General features: G+C 36.3%; 1 protein-coding gene across 6 annotated transcripts in view; it reads right to left on the reverse strand.

The window, feature by feature from the left end:
* HERC1 (HECT and RLD domain containing E3 ubiquitin protein ligase family member 1) overlaps positions 1 to 15,017 on the reverse strand; it is a 180,117-nt gene that overhangs the window by 105,296 nt on the left and 59,804 nt on the right. For all 6 annotated transcript variants that reach the window (XM_029952982.1, XM_029952984.1, XM_029952983.1 and 3 more), the window contains exons 11-17: positions 13,373 to 13,507; positions 12,642 to 12,807; positions 8,081 to 8,206; positions 6,730 to 6,951; positions 2,532 to 2,684; positions 2,275 to 2,407; positions 19 to 210 (exon numbers count right to left, since the gene is read on the reverse strand). In XM_029952982.1, coding sequence (XP_029808842.1) covers positions 19 to 210; positions 2,275 to 2,407; positions 2,532 to 2,684; positions 6,730 to 6,951; positions 8,081 to 8,206; positions 12,642 to 12,807; positions 13,373 to 13,507 — 1,127 coding nt within the window. The remainder of the gene's footprint in view (positions 1 to 18; positions 211 to 2,274; positions 2,408 to 2,531; positions 2,685 to 6,729; positions 6,952 to 8,080; positions 8,207 to 12,641; positions 12,808 to 13,372; positions 13,508 to 15,017) is intronic.

Below are 15,017 nucleotides of genomic sequence, written 5' to 3' on the forward strand. Positions count from 1 at the left end.
TTTATTCTCCATACTTACCATGAAGAGGCCACTGTAACTCTTGATCTTCTAAAAGAGCAGCAGCTGGCAGGAGTCTATTAAGGCAATCAAGAGGTGGCAGCAAGTCGAGGAGGTAACTCAATAGAGGCCGTGCCACCGACACAGGGAGTAACAGTAGGGAGTTAACAATCTGGCAGAGCATACTCCCCGCAGCTGACACGTATATCACATCTATGAAGGGTAAGAAATTCAACATGGATTGACTGTTTGGAACAAACTTCAAAAAGGAAAAACCTAAGAAATATTATTTTAGCCTAAAATTAGAGTACACTGATTCAATAACTCTTTGTTAAACATCTACAAAGCACTGATGTGATATTAGTATTTACTCACTTCCAGAAAGTAACACCAACAGAAATTTTGTGGTAAAACATATACATACCCTTGGGCCAACACATTCAAAGGATTACAGCTGCTTCCCTTAAATGAATTATGAACTTCTCATTCACAAATTTATCCTCATTTTCAGATTTGCTCAAGAAATATTTATTTTTTTAATGTTTTATTTATTTTTGATACAGAGAGAGACAGAGCATGAGAGGGGGAGGGGCAGAGAGAGAAGGAGACACAGAACCGGAAGCAGGCTCCAGGCTCTGAGCTAGCCGTCAGCACAGAGCCCTCAGTACAGAGCCCAACGGGGGACTCAAACCCACAAACGTGAGATCTGACCTGAGCTGAAGTTGGAGGCTTAACCGACTGAGCCACCCAGGCACCCCAAGAAATATTTATTGAGTACAACATACAAGACACCATTCTAGGTGAAAGAGAGTCAGCCATGAACAGAGCTAAAAACTCCTAACCTCATGATATTTACATTCTATGTGGTTTGTTTTGTTTTGTTTTGTTTTGTTTTGTTTTTGAGAGAGAGGAGAGAGCGAGCTTGCACACAGACAGGGGAGGGGCAGAGGGAGTGAGACAGAATCTTAAGCAGACTCCATGCTCAGTGCGGACCCAATGCAGGGCTAGATCCCACAACGCTGGGATCATGACCTGAGCCAAAATCAAGAGTTGGAGATGTTCAACTGACTGAGCTACCCAGGTGCCCCTCTGTTTCTTAAAACAAATTTACTTTTTTTAAAAAACTAAGATCACGTCAAAGCATGTGTCTTTTTACCTGTATTGGTTCTGAATTAATTTTATTTCAATATTTCATTGTATTTTGGGGCAAGGAAGATCATCAGAGATGAGCTCTAATTAAACAGATTAAATTTTAAATACCCATGGAACAATAAAGTGGAAGTGTCTAGAAAGCAATGGTTTTAGTTTCTTTCTTTTTTTAGTTGGGGAACTTCAGAGATAAGGTGGTTTTGGAGAGACACACTGAATTTTAGTTGCCTTTGAAACAACCAAGAAGAGACACCCAGTAGTAGGTAACTAGAAAAGGTTTATTGTAAAAAAGGAGTTCTCAGCCAGATGCAGATAAAGGAATCAACATATGATCAAAGTAAATGGAACCAGATAAGATCATTCAGGGAGAAAAGAGTCAAGGCAAAAATTAAGAGAGTCTTAAACATTAAAGGGCATGTCCAAGAAAGAGGAGCTTATAAGAACCAACCAGAAAAAAGTGATCAGAGTGACAGGAGTAAAAAGAGGATTGTTACTACACAGAAACCCAGGAAAAAGAAAGCATTGCAAGGAGGAAAGTGGAACATTTGGCAAATGCTGAAGAAAGGTAAAGAAATAGCAAATAAAAATTCACTTTATGCCATTTAAAATTAATCTTTTTGAGTATGCATCATCCAATGCCTTTAAATTAGGGATCTTTTGGGGGGACCTGGGGGGCCCAGTCAGTTAAGTGTCTGATTCGTGATTTCGGTTCAGATCATGATCTCACAGTTCTGAGACCAAGCCCCAAGTCAGGCTCCCCCCAAGTCAGGCTCCATGCTGGCCATGGCCATGGAGCCTGCTTAAGATCTTTCTCTCTCTCTCTCTCTCTCTCTCTCTCTCTCCCTTTCCATCTGCCCCTCCCCCATTTGCTCTCACAAGCTCTCATTCTCATGCACTTTTTCTCAAAATTTTTTAAAATTTAAAAAAAATAAATTAGTTCCCTCTAGATTAGTCATATCAAACACTATTACCATCATCCACCAAAATTAAAGGGATCTTCAACAGGTAAGAGATTCAAGATCATTCCTATTGCACTCAGCGGTTTCAGGCTCCCTTAAGGCTTTGGAAAGGCTAAGAATTCTTTCTTTACAACCACTGATTAAATGTCAAATCCAGTACCAAACACACCTCTTAATTTTTCTCCAACGCTGCCATTCCAAGGACTTTCTTTGAGCAAATTTGCAGAACGTGAATAAATATCTGTGGCATGAGGCAACAAGAGCTGTAGATGTTTATGAAGCAATGCCACGCTGCTCGAGTTCTGCGGGGGAAAGTTCTTACATTACTACTGTACAAGATTCGAGGTACAGAAATATCACATTTACCCAAATATCTGAGTTTCGAGGTCCCTGAGAGATCACCATAAAAGGCAAAGAATCACATACCTCACTAATATTATTGATATGGCAAAATGCCAGCAGTTGTTTCTGCAGTGAACACAGGAGTTCATGAAGATGAGCGGGCTGGCTGTTTTCCGAAGATGATGTTCCAAGTAGGAACTTATCACTATTCTTTTCTAGCTCTCCAAATGCTTGATCCTAAAATGATATATAAAAGATTAAATCCGAAGTCCTTAAAAATAAAAGTAATGTCTTACCATAAATGATTGACTTAAGAAGCTACAGTCTCCTTTCTCCCATTTTCAATCTTTAAATCTTTGCACTGTTGTTTTTAGCTATTATATAGCAAGTTTTTGTCAAGCAATTTCAATTTGTTTTACCATTTAAAAAAAGTAATGCACATTTCACCACAGAAACTTTAAAAATGGAGAAAACCATACTATAGCCACAGACAACATATTTCAACATTTTAATGCTATTTCTTTCCATACCTCTTCTGTAACAGTTTTGCTTTCACATGCTGTGAAAGGACACAAATGAACACTTGACCTCAATTCTTTGAAATTAAATTAGTTTATAATGATAAAAGAAATAAGTGATGTCAACTATATTTTAAAAACAGGCAGAAAAAAACAAATGGACTAAAGAGACATAACAACTAAAGGTAGTATGTGATCCTGGATTAAGGAAAGGATTTTTATAAAGCACATTATTGAGATAATTATACAAATCTGAATATAGACTGTATATTAGATAATAGTTCTGTATCAATGTTAAATTTTCTAAATGCAGTAACTGTTCTGTTGTTATATAAGAGAATACTCTTCTTAAGAAATACATGCTTAAGTGCTTAGGAATAGCCAGCAGGGTAGTTATAACTTACTCTCAAACTACTGAGAAAGATAAATAGATAAGACACATAAACACAGAGATACAGAGACAGATAATAGAGGGATGGATGGATGGATAGATGGGTGGATGGATGAAGCTAATTTGGCTGAGGGAAGAAGGGAATTCTTTGATTCTTGAAAGTCTTGTTAAAAACATTTTTTAAAAAACTGTTCTTTTAGGGGTGCCTGGATGGCTCAATAGGTGAAGCATCTGACTTTAGATCAGGTAATGATCTTGAAGTCCATGGGTTCGAGCCCCGTGTCTGGCAGTTCAGAACCTGGAGCCTACTTCAGATTCTATGTCTCCCCTCCTCTCTCTCAGTCCCTCCCCTGCTCATGCTCTGTCTCCCTCTCTCTCTCAAAAATAAATAAACATTTATAAACAAACAAACAAATAATAAAAAGTGCCCTTGTACAAAAAAATCTAGAAAATACCAAAACTGTATTTTTTAAAAAGTTAAAATTACCAACTAGCCAACACCTAAAGAAAACGAAACATCACTATTAATATTTTTAATGTATTTCTTTCCTGATTTTTGTGACTTTCTCTTTTTTTCATAATAGTGAATTGTTAAGAGACTATTTTTAGTCTCTTTTCCAACAGATTTGCAAATACTTTTTCAGAAGCCATAGTTACATAAATTTTGAGTCATAATATTCCCTTGAGCATATATACCAAAATTTACCTAGTCATTTTAGATATTTAGGTTGTTTCCAATTTTTATTTCTTATAATCATTGATGAACATCTTTATGCATGAAGTATGGTCTATGTTTACAGTATCCAAGACAGAGTCTCAGAACATTTTAAGGCACTTGCTATACAAGCACCATTATAAGCCGCCAAATAAGCACGTCTATCGACCGAATGTTTGTGTCCCCTCAAAATTCATACAGTGAAACCCAATCCTCAGTGTGGTGGTATTTGGAGATGGGCCCTTGTGAAAAAGACCCCAGAGAGCTCTGCTTTGTGAGGACACAGTAAGAAGATGGCTGTCTATGAACCAAGAAGTTAGGCCCATCAAATTTGCCAGCACCTTGATCTTGGACTTCCCACCTTCGTAACAGTGATAAATAAATGTGCTGTTTTAAAGCCACCCGGTCTATGGTATTCTGTCATAGCAGCCCAACAGACTAAGACAAGCACCATCATTTTAAAATCTTGGGAACATGACAAATTTGGTTTAAATCACTTCAGAAAGAAACAATAATTTATGATTGTAGCCCAAAAGCACTTAATATTTTATTTCCATTTCCATGTAACATACATATCTACCCTAGCCCTAATGAAATCAGAGAGGCACTACTTAATTTTTTTCACTTGTTAATTTTATTTTTAATTGTAGCAAAATACATACAAAACCAAATGTATCATCTTAACCACCTTTGAATGCCCAGTTCAGTAGTGTCCAGTGTGTTCACAACATTGTGACAAGTGCCATTTTGAATTATATAAATGCAAGATTGTATCTTCCTTTGTAAAAAGAATAAATAAGGGGCGCTGGGGTGCCTCGGTCGGATAAGCATCTAACCCTTGATTTCAGCTCAGGTCATGATCTCACAGTTCTTGAGTTTGAGAGAGACAGACAGAGAGAGAGAGAGAGACCAAGAGAGTCCAAAATAAGCTCCATGCACTGTCAACACTGAGGCTGCCTGGGACTCTCTCGAGGTTCCGATCGATATCTCTCCCTCCCTCTCTCCCTCCCTCTCCCTCTCTCTCTTTCTCTCTCCCCTCCTCCCCCACAAGCTCTCAAAAATAAATAAACCTAAAAGAACACATAAAAGCATTAAGAAAGTTCTGAGTCAAGGAGGGTAGATTTTTTTTAATTTTTTTCTTTACTCTTTATTTATTTTTGAGACAGAGAGAGACAGAGTGAGAGTGGGGAAGGAACAGAGAAAGGAGACACAGAATCTGAAGCAGGCTCCAGGTTCTGAATTGTCAACACAGAGACTGACATAGGACTTGACCTCACAAACCGTGAGATCATGACCTGAGCTGAAGTCTGCCACTTAACCGACTGAGCCACCAAGGCGTTCCAATGAGGGTAGATTGCTGCCTAAAGTACAAGTAACAACTATAGAGAAGCTGCCCTGAAGATGTATGACTAATTATCTTGCAGCAGCTTCTAGAGCTGAAGACAAAACTATTAAATCACAGTAACTTGGAGGGTGTTTTCTTCCAAAGGACAAATATTATCAAACTACATTTCTGGTGTTAAGAATCCCAGGGGCTTCACTTGACAGTGATAACCAATCTACTTTCAAGAGAAAGGCACTATTTTAATGGAGCATAAATATTCCTTACAACTTTGGAAAAAATGTTCTGTCACTACCAAATGAATATACCATGACACGGCTCCCATTCCAGGTACAGACAGACAGCAGATCAAATTTATACTCTTAAATCTGAAAGAAAATTATTATATAGGCTCAAGTGTCACTTTGACTTACCGACTTTTTAATGTGGACAGAATAGAACACTAAGACTTGCACAGAAGAATATACAGACCTGACCCTTAGGAGGCATAGCAGACAACATGAAATGTACATGTACTATTCAAAGTCAAGTCATACAGGTACACTGTGACTCTAAGGTCTAAGGATACCCAGTTACAATTACATGGTTAAATACAGTTATCTCTGACTTGAAGAAGTCACAGATTAGTAGAGCAAGCTGGAGACATACATGCCATGTCCATGAGCTCAAAGAAGTGGTGTGTAAACCAAATGATGAAGGGTCTGAAGGGATTTTAATTTAGTAACAATGAGGTTATTTAATACAACTAAGTTATTCCAGCAGTAAGATGCAGATGGTAACTACAACACTGCTATTAGCATTAGGTCATGGTGGTGTGGGTGAGAACCCACAGAAATGGGTGGGTGGGGAAAAGATGGATCTAAGAAACACTTAAGATTTAACAGCATCCTAACACAGGGAAAACTATAGTATCTACCCAGCTATTCTTAGTATCAACCACCTTGTTAGCTACAGGATTATATCTGGTAAGGTTAGTCCCTTCCTCATTATTCTTCCTTTACAAAATATTGTTAACTATTTTATCTGTTTATTCTTCTACATTAACATCACAAAAATTTGGTAAAATTCTAAAATAAATCTTTTTGGAATTCTCAATTACAAGTCATTTGGCTCCTACAATATTTCAGAAGATCTGACACATGTTTTCCCCCTTTGGGGGAGTGAAGTCTAGAGTTTTACTTATATTATACATACTTAAGTGTCAAAATACCTTAACCTGAAGCCATCCCTATCCCCTCCAAAAAAAACAACAAAAAACAACCAATAAAACCCCACACTTTGTTCTTTTTTTATTACAAAGAAAAAGAGCAACTTACTGTATAAAATCCTAAATTTCTTAAGAGAGTCTTCATCAAAATTTCAGCCAGATGAGTGTCTGGGTGGCAGCTCTGAGTGCTGTAAGGTTGATCTGGCAGGTTTCCATAGCCAGGACACACAGAAGAGAGGTCGGCAGCATCAGACGGTGAGCTGTAGCCAAGTAAGGAAGCTACATGGGTATGGTCTTGTAAACTTGTCAGAATGATATCCAGTTGCATTCTCTAAAGAAAAATATTTTCATCCATGAAACAGGTATAAATAGTTTAAAATGCACTTAAAAAGAAAAAAAATCCCACTTAATACCCTGATAGCTTAGGAGGCAGGTATTTAAAAGATAAGCTACCCCGGGCACCTGGGTGGCTCAGTCAGCTAAGCGTCCAACTCTTGATTTCAGCTCAGGTCATGATCTCACGGTTCATGAGATCAAGCCCTGCGGCAGGCTCTGCTCTAACAGTGTGGAGTGTGTTTGGGATCCATTCATATTTATTCTCTCTCTTTCTCCTTCTCTTTCTCTCTCTCCCCACCCCCGCTCACCCTCTTTCTCTCAAAAATAAAATAAAACTTAAAAAACTTTAAAAGAAAAGCTATCCCATTAATACCATTTGGAAAAATGTAACTTATAATATTTTATTCTTTCTTTTACCATAATCCCCAAACTTTAGGCAAAATAGTATTCTCTGCATATTGAGTTTAGTTAGCACTGTAAGGGTAGGAAATATTACCAGGTAAATTACACTACACATTCTTCTACAGAATTATCAATATAACTTATTCTAATATTTCAAATAAATCACTTGAAATCTAAACTAATAAGAAATACTCATTGGAAGCATCTGTAGATATATTGCCAGTAAGTACCACTTTTTCCCTGAAATCTCCAACTCCACAATTGATTGTTCTACTTGGTTGAGCACAATGTACTTATATTAATGTACATAAAATATTAAAAATGATAAGAATAAGCACATTGATATCCTCAAATGCATTTTCATAGTCATCTTTTACTTTTTATATAAGCAATTTCACATAACATTCTGGGCATAGAACAAGAGTAGCACATGATCTCGATTTCAACTCAATATACTATAAACTAAAATGTCTCCGGTTTGACAATATAAGTAACAAATTATTAAATTTTAATAACTAGTCCCAAATAATTTAATAAATTATCATTTGCTGCACCTTCATTAGAATTCTGGGAATTCTTCCAACAGAAAACATTAAATACTAAGCTTCACTAGATTCATCAAGAATTATTCCATGAACACATGACAACTGATTAGCTTTATCTTCCTCTGTTTCTGTGTGTGTGATATTACCGGTTCACTCAGATACAGTGTAAAGGCTCACCTGTCCTTTAGATAAGCTTTCCCATCTATCAGGTCCTTGGGGCAAAAGAGAATGAAGCAACTCCATACGTTCTCGTAATGGAGGTAACAGCATGGTTGCTCCCACTGACAGCGTTTCAATTACCACCTAATATCAAAAAAGAAAAGTGTATTTATTGGCCTAGTCCTTATCTTTTTAACAGAAATACATGAAAAATAAATGCACGAACTATTAGGATCACAGAAGTCTGAAAAAGGTAAATTACAGAAGTCTAAAAAATGTGACATGAAAAAAGAAAGCATGCAAGTCCTTTAGAGGTCTTTAAGTAAACTAGAACACATATTTTGAATTTGCCACTAATAGCTAATCATCATCCAACTAATAATTAGTACTGACTCTAGTTCGGGGCGTGGTAAGGCTCCTTGCAAAGTCCCATAGATGCAGGAATGAAGAAGACAGACAAAAGCCTTGCTTTCATAAGCACATAGCCTAATGGGAAAAAGATCCTGAGCAAGTAATTCTAAGTGTGAAAGGAGTTACATGGGGAAAGTATAAACTTGAATCACACACACACATATACACACATACACATACTTAACATAGCCTATGGGCTCATGGAAGGTGTCCCTGAGAATTGGGCATTTAGGTTAAGAATTTTTTTTAATGTTTATTTATTTTTGAGAGAGAGCAGAGTAGCTACATTATCTTAGGCCTCATACTTTCTCAGGGCTATAGCCTCTTTATCAGTAAAATGAGGGTACTGGACCAGAAAAAAATAAACACTTAAAGATTAAGAGCTCTTGTAAATTTAAAATACAAAAGAAGAATTTAAAAAACCTCAATAGAAGAGTTAGTATATAAAATTAAATTTCTCGGGGTGCCTGGGTGGCTCGGTAGGTTAAGCACCGACTCTGGCTCAGGTCATGATCTCGCCATTTGTGAGTTCGAGACCTGCATCGAGCTCGTGCCACCAGCTCAGAGCCTGGAGCCTCCATAAGATTCTGTGTCTCCCCCTCTCTGCCCCTCTCATGCTCATGCTCTGTCTCTCTCTGTCTCTCAATAATAAATAAAAATGTTAACAAAAATTTTTAAATAAATAAAAATTGAAAAATTAAATTTCTCATAAAGTAGAGGGGGAAAAGTTGGAAAACAGGAAAGAAAACACGAGAAAAATTATGAGGACTTGTCCAGGATGTCTAGTAACCTAATACTAAGGAGTTCCAGAGAGAGAGAGAACAATGAAGAGGAAATCAATATACTATATGCTTCAAGATAATTTCTTACAACTAAGACTATGAGCTTCAAAATTAAAAAGGTCCACCCAAGTATAAACAGACCCACATCAGCTAAAATGTGAGAACACAAAGGACAAACAGAATTTGCTATAGAACCCATAGTGAAAAACAGATTTCTATACAAAGGATAAAAATTTGAACATCATTTATTTTCTGAGTAGTAACACTGAAACCCAGAAGACAATGACTTCTACTGGAGTAGAATGAATTCTTACAGGAAAATCATTTAGATCAGAATTCTATGCCCTCAACTATTCGTGAAAATATCCAACTCACAAACTACTTCATTGTGAGTCTATTTTCAAAGAATACTTTTCTTATCTACCCTCTCTCAAAAACTATGGATGGATCCAGAAACCCAGCAGACAACGCCCTAACCAAGTGATCAAGGACAAAATCTCCAGTGATAAGATATATTAGTACCATGAACCCCATGATGTGATGTACTAAGGACACATTATCATTTCTGTGGCATTCTTGCCAAAAATGCATAACCTCAGTCCAATCATAAGAAAACAACAGAGATATTCAATAAAATAACTGACCAATACTCAAAAATTGTCTAGGTCATGAAAGACAAGGAAAAAATGAGGAAAAAACTACAGAAGACTAAGGAAAAACATCAATTTAATATGGGATACTGAATGTGATTCCTGCCAAAGAACAAGGGCATTACTGGGGAAATGATAAAATTTCTAATAAGCTGTTTAATGTAATGAATAGTAGTAAACCAATGTTATTTTCTTGGTTTTGATAACTGTATTGTGGTTATACATGACATTACCCTTAGGGGAAGCTAAGTGAGAAAACTATTTTTGTGCAACTTTTCCTTAAGTCAACAAATGGCTCAAAATAAAGCTTTTAAAGAGAAACAAAAAAACCCAGCAACAGTGATTGCTACAAACGGATTAAGTCACTAGAAGTTTCAGAGATAAGGAACAGAAACATGCCTGTACACATTCTGAGAGAATTCATTTCCCAAGGACTCTCCTAACATAGTAGAAATCAAGGAATAAACAAATAATTCTAAAGATAATTTTTTAAAGTTTATGTGCCTTATTTTATTCTAGCAATTTTGACCTTTTAAAAATATTACACCACCTCATTTCTGATAAATATTAAAATCTCAAAGTTCCCATTCACTACCAGGTTAATATTTCTTCTACCTGCAAGCTCTCTAGTTGAAAAATCAGTTACCTTTTTTGTTTTTGTTTTTCAAATTGACATCTAACTCACGTCATAAAATTCACCTTTTGTAAGCATAAAATTCAGTGGTTTTCAGTATATTCAGAGTTGTACAACCATCACCCCTCTTCTAATTTTAGGACATTTTCATCACCCCCAAAAGAAATTCTGTGTGTATTAGCAGTCACTCCCCATCTCTCCTTCCCCCAAACTCCTAACAACCAACTGATTTACTTTCTTTCTCTATGGATTTGCCTACTCTGTACATTTCATATATATGGAACCATATTTAATAAGTAGCCTATTGTGATGGTCTTCTTTCATTTAGCATAATGTTCACAAAGTTCAGTCATGTTGTAGCATGTATCAATACCTCTTTCTTTTTTATAGCTGAATATTAACCCTCTGTGGACATACCACATATAGCTCATCCATTCATCAGTTGACAGACACTTGTTTATTCCCACTTTTTGGTTATTATAAATAATATTGCTATAAACATTCCCGTACAAGTTTTTGAGTGAACAGATGTGGAAATGCTACATTATACAGTAATTTAATGTTTAACTATTTAAGGAACTATCTGCTTTCCAAAGTACCTACACCAATTTATGTTTCCACCAGCAATTAAGAGAGTTCGAATTTCTCCACATCCTCACCAATACTTACTTGCTATTTTCAGTCTTTTTGATTAAAGCCACTAAGTGGGTGTGAAGCAGTACTGCATAGTGATTTTGATTTGCACTTCCCTAATCACTAACTCGGTTGAGCATTTTTTCATGTGCTTATTGGCTATATGCATATTTTCTCTGAAAACATGTCTACTCAAGATTCTTTGCTCATTTTTAAAGTTAGGTTACTAAAAAACTGAAAATAAGTAAAGTTGTATTATTCATCCTTTTTATTGTTAAGTTATAAGGATAAGTTGTATTGCTGAGTTTATATGTTCTGGAAACTACAATATCATCAGACATATGATTTATAAATATTTCTCCCATTCTATGATTTATATGTTCATTTTCTTGAAGTCCAATTTCTCTCCTTTGAGGGGAGGGGTTGCTTGTACTTTCAATGCCGTATCTAGGAAACTATTGCCTAATCCAACGTCATAAAGAAGATGGATGAGCTGACAAGCAAAATATTTACATACAACAGGAAATTACTAAGCCTTAAAAGGAAGAAAATTCTGACATAGGCTACAACATGGATGAACCTTGACGACATAACATTAAGTGAAATAAGCCAGTCACAAAAAGACAAACAGTAAATGATTCCACTTATATGACATATTTAGAGTGTCGAAAATTAAAGAGACAGAAAGTGGACTGGTGGTTGCCAGAAGCTGGAGAGAGGGTGGACAGAAGATTTATTGTTTGGTGGGTAAAGATTTTCCATTTTCTAAGATGAAAAGAATTATGAAAATGAATGGTGATGATGGTTTTATATTATGAATGTATTTAAGACCACTGCACTAGACACTGAAAAATAGTTTAGGAGTGCTAGGGTGGCTCAGGCTGTTAAGCATCTGACTCTTGACTTTTGCTCAGGTCATGTTTCCCGGGGCCATGATGGGATCAAGCACCACAGTGGACTCTGCACTGAGTGGAGAACCTACTTAAGTTCAATCTCTCTCTCACTTCCTCTCTCTTCCTCCCCTCACCCTCCTCTGCCCCTTTCCCCCACTCACATGCTTTCTCTCTCAAGTAAAAAAATAAATGGTTAAGATAGTAAAGTTTATGTTGTATGTATTTTTCTATAATGAAAAAATAAAACTGGGTCCTTGCCCTCAGAAATTCATCCTCTGGTAGAAAAAACAGGGGAGTTGTTTGTGAATAGACAATTCCAAAACAATGTGATGCAATGAAAACATTTATGAGAGAAATCTGACCTGGCTGGAGAATAGGGAATGTAAGGTTTCACAAAGATAGTATTTGACTTTTGTTTAAAGAATGAGTTAACCAAAAACATTTACTCCCACCAAGAAAATACAGTAAGGTAAAAAACATCCAATTGAATTTTTCCAATATATGGTTGAATTTATGAGCAACAAATTCACGGAAAGATGTGTCTGGAGATACAGATTCCAAGTCCTATATGCTTACCTCTTGAATTTCATCTGGGACAGTTGAATCCATCAGTCTGAAGAGCAAATTTCGAAGTGGACCTGCCTGCCTCCCAAGAATGCTGGTAGCTACCCCTCCAGCAAGTGCAAGAGCAAGGTGATTTGAAAGCAGCTTCAGGCACAGCTTGAGGAAATTGTGGTGTTCCCTGAAACCAAATAAACTGCTGTGAACTTCTGAACTACCAAAGGGCATGTGCTATCCAGTTTGGGTAAGATACTTTTTTCTCTTTAAAAATCTTGTCAAATTATGACCAAAAGTGACTTTTAAAACATGATTCATGAAATTATGGGTAATTTTTCTTAAAGGTTATTATCACTTAAGTACCTAAGTTTAAGCTCTTTTTTAGATTTTAAAGAAGTTTAATATAATTGAAGGCAAAATAGGACAAAAAGAACAGTAAGTCAAAACTCCAAATGATGGGGCGCCTGAGTGGCTCAGTCTGTTGAGCGTCCAACTTCAGCTCAGGTCATGATCTCACGGTTTGTGGGTTCAAGCACCGTGTGAGGCTCTGTGCTGACTGCTAGCTCAGAGCCTGGAGCCTGCTTCCAATTCTGTGTGTCCCTCTCTCTCTGCCCCTCCCCTGTTTACGCTCTCTGTCTCTTAAAAATAAATAAAATGTAAAAAAAAAATTTTTTAAACATGAGAAATTAATAGACACAGGCATGCACACACACATGTACACACACCTTATATACATATATATAACATACCTTGATGAAGGGAAAGGGAGAGGGGGAATCTCACTGTTTATTTTATCACAGTATCTCTCAAGAAAAGAACGTAGGTGTGAGAAGGTACTCTCTTCAAGATCTACACAATAAGGTCGGTGCCATGCAACAACTTGTCTAGAAGGAACCAGAAGAAAATCATGTAATAGACTTGATGGGGGAATTTTCACACATGATCAAAAACAAAATGAAACCATTACTAAGCTGAAAGATTTCAACAAGATATAAAGACCTTCTTGATTATGTAAGTTAAAACACTTATTAAAAAAAAAAAAAAGCACGTATTTTAGCAACCAAGGAAAACCAAGAATTTGCCATCCCTAGAGTTCTTCAAGAAGAAAACATAACCGCAACGTGCTTTACAAGGTTGGATATTCACTCCCTTAAAGTCAGAGGACTGAGCCACAGGATCTACTATAGTCTTCCGGGTCTAAGGGTCTATAAAATGTATATTTTGTATTAAGAAAAACAGCCAGACTCTATAAAATGATAAATTGAAATCTATTAAATGAACAACTCCTAATAACTCTTGTGAAGACTGTCAGGACCTTAGGAACCAATTATCAACATATGAAGTGGGGAGTTGCAAATTCAATATGAATAGCAAATTATTTCAAATCAATTTATTATATTTTTAGCTTTTGTTTTGGAAGGTAATTATAAATGTTTTTAATTGGTTTTAATGTCATAATAAACCCATCTGAATCAAAGATCTAGAATGAAAATATAACACATGTCACATTTATATTAGCCCACATGCATCTGAACATACCTGAAATGACCCTAAAATTCCTTAAAATAATACTCCTAATATTGGCTAAAAATAACCTACCTGATTCTCTAAAAAGATATGCTTAGCAGTTCAAAAAGCTAAATTCCTACAATAGTAACTTCCTTTATTTAGAAGTATAGCCATTGTGGGGTACATGGGTGGCTCAGTTGGTTAAGCATCTGGCTCAGGTCACGATCTCACATTTTTGTGGGTTTGAGCCCCGTGTCAGGCTCTGTCTCTCTCTCTCAAAAATAAATGTTTTAAAAAATTAAACAACTCATAGGTCTAACAGGAAATTTTCAGAATGATCTAGCTTCAAGAAAAGCAAGCAGTTAGTAGTGCTTAAGAAAAATTGATTCAGTATCTAATGGATAATTGATACCTGTCACAACACAGCATTTTATATACTGTTAAGTGAAACTGCAATACAATCTAAGTTTATTTTGGGAGTGTTTGCTGTATCATTGGATTTAATGAAATGTTTAGTGGTGCAGTAGGCATGACTTTGAGTAGATAATGAAAGAAAATGCAAAATGCTTATTGATTTATGATGTGGTTTCATCTTAGCTTGGGCAAACCATGCAGTATTTAATACATAGTAGCAGAATATTTACTATTGAAGCTTGAAAAGATATGAGTTCTTTGTGTGCAACCTTTCATTTATGCATGTAAGGGGGTTATCGTGTTTTTTAATATTTTTACATTGTAGTACTTGTTTTGCTTGTTGGTGGTGTTTGCTTATTTAATACATTCTGTCAAGGACAGAAATTACATGCTGGTTCCCCCCCCCTCCCCCGGGAGTATGTCTTGGGTTTTTCCCTTATTATTTTCTTTACTTTTTTTTTTCCTCTTCTT

The sequence above is a fragment of the Suricata suricatta genome, chromosome 9 (assembly GCF_006229205.1).
Source record: "Suricata suricatta isolate VVHF042 chromosome 9, meerkat_22Aug2017_6uvM2_HiC, whole genome shotgun sequence".
NCBI lineage: Eukaryota > Metazoa > Chordata > Mammalia > Carnivora > Herpestidae > Suricata > Suricata suricatta.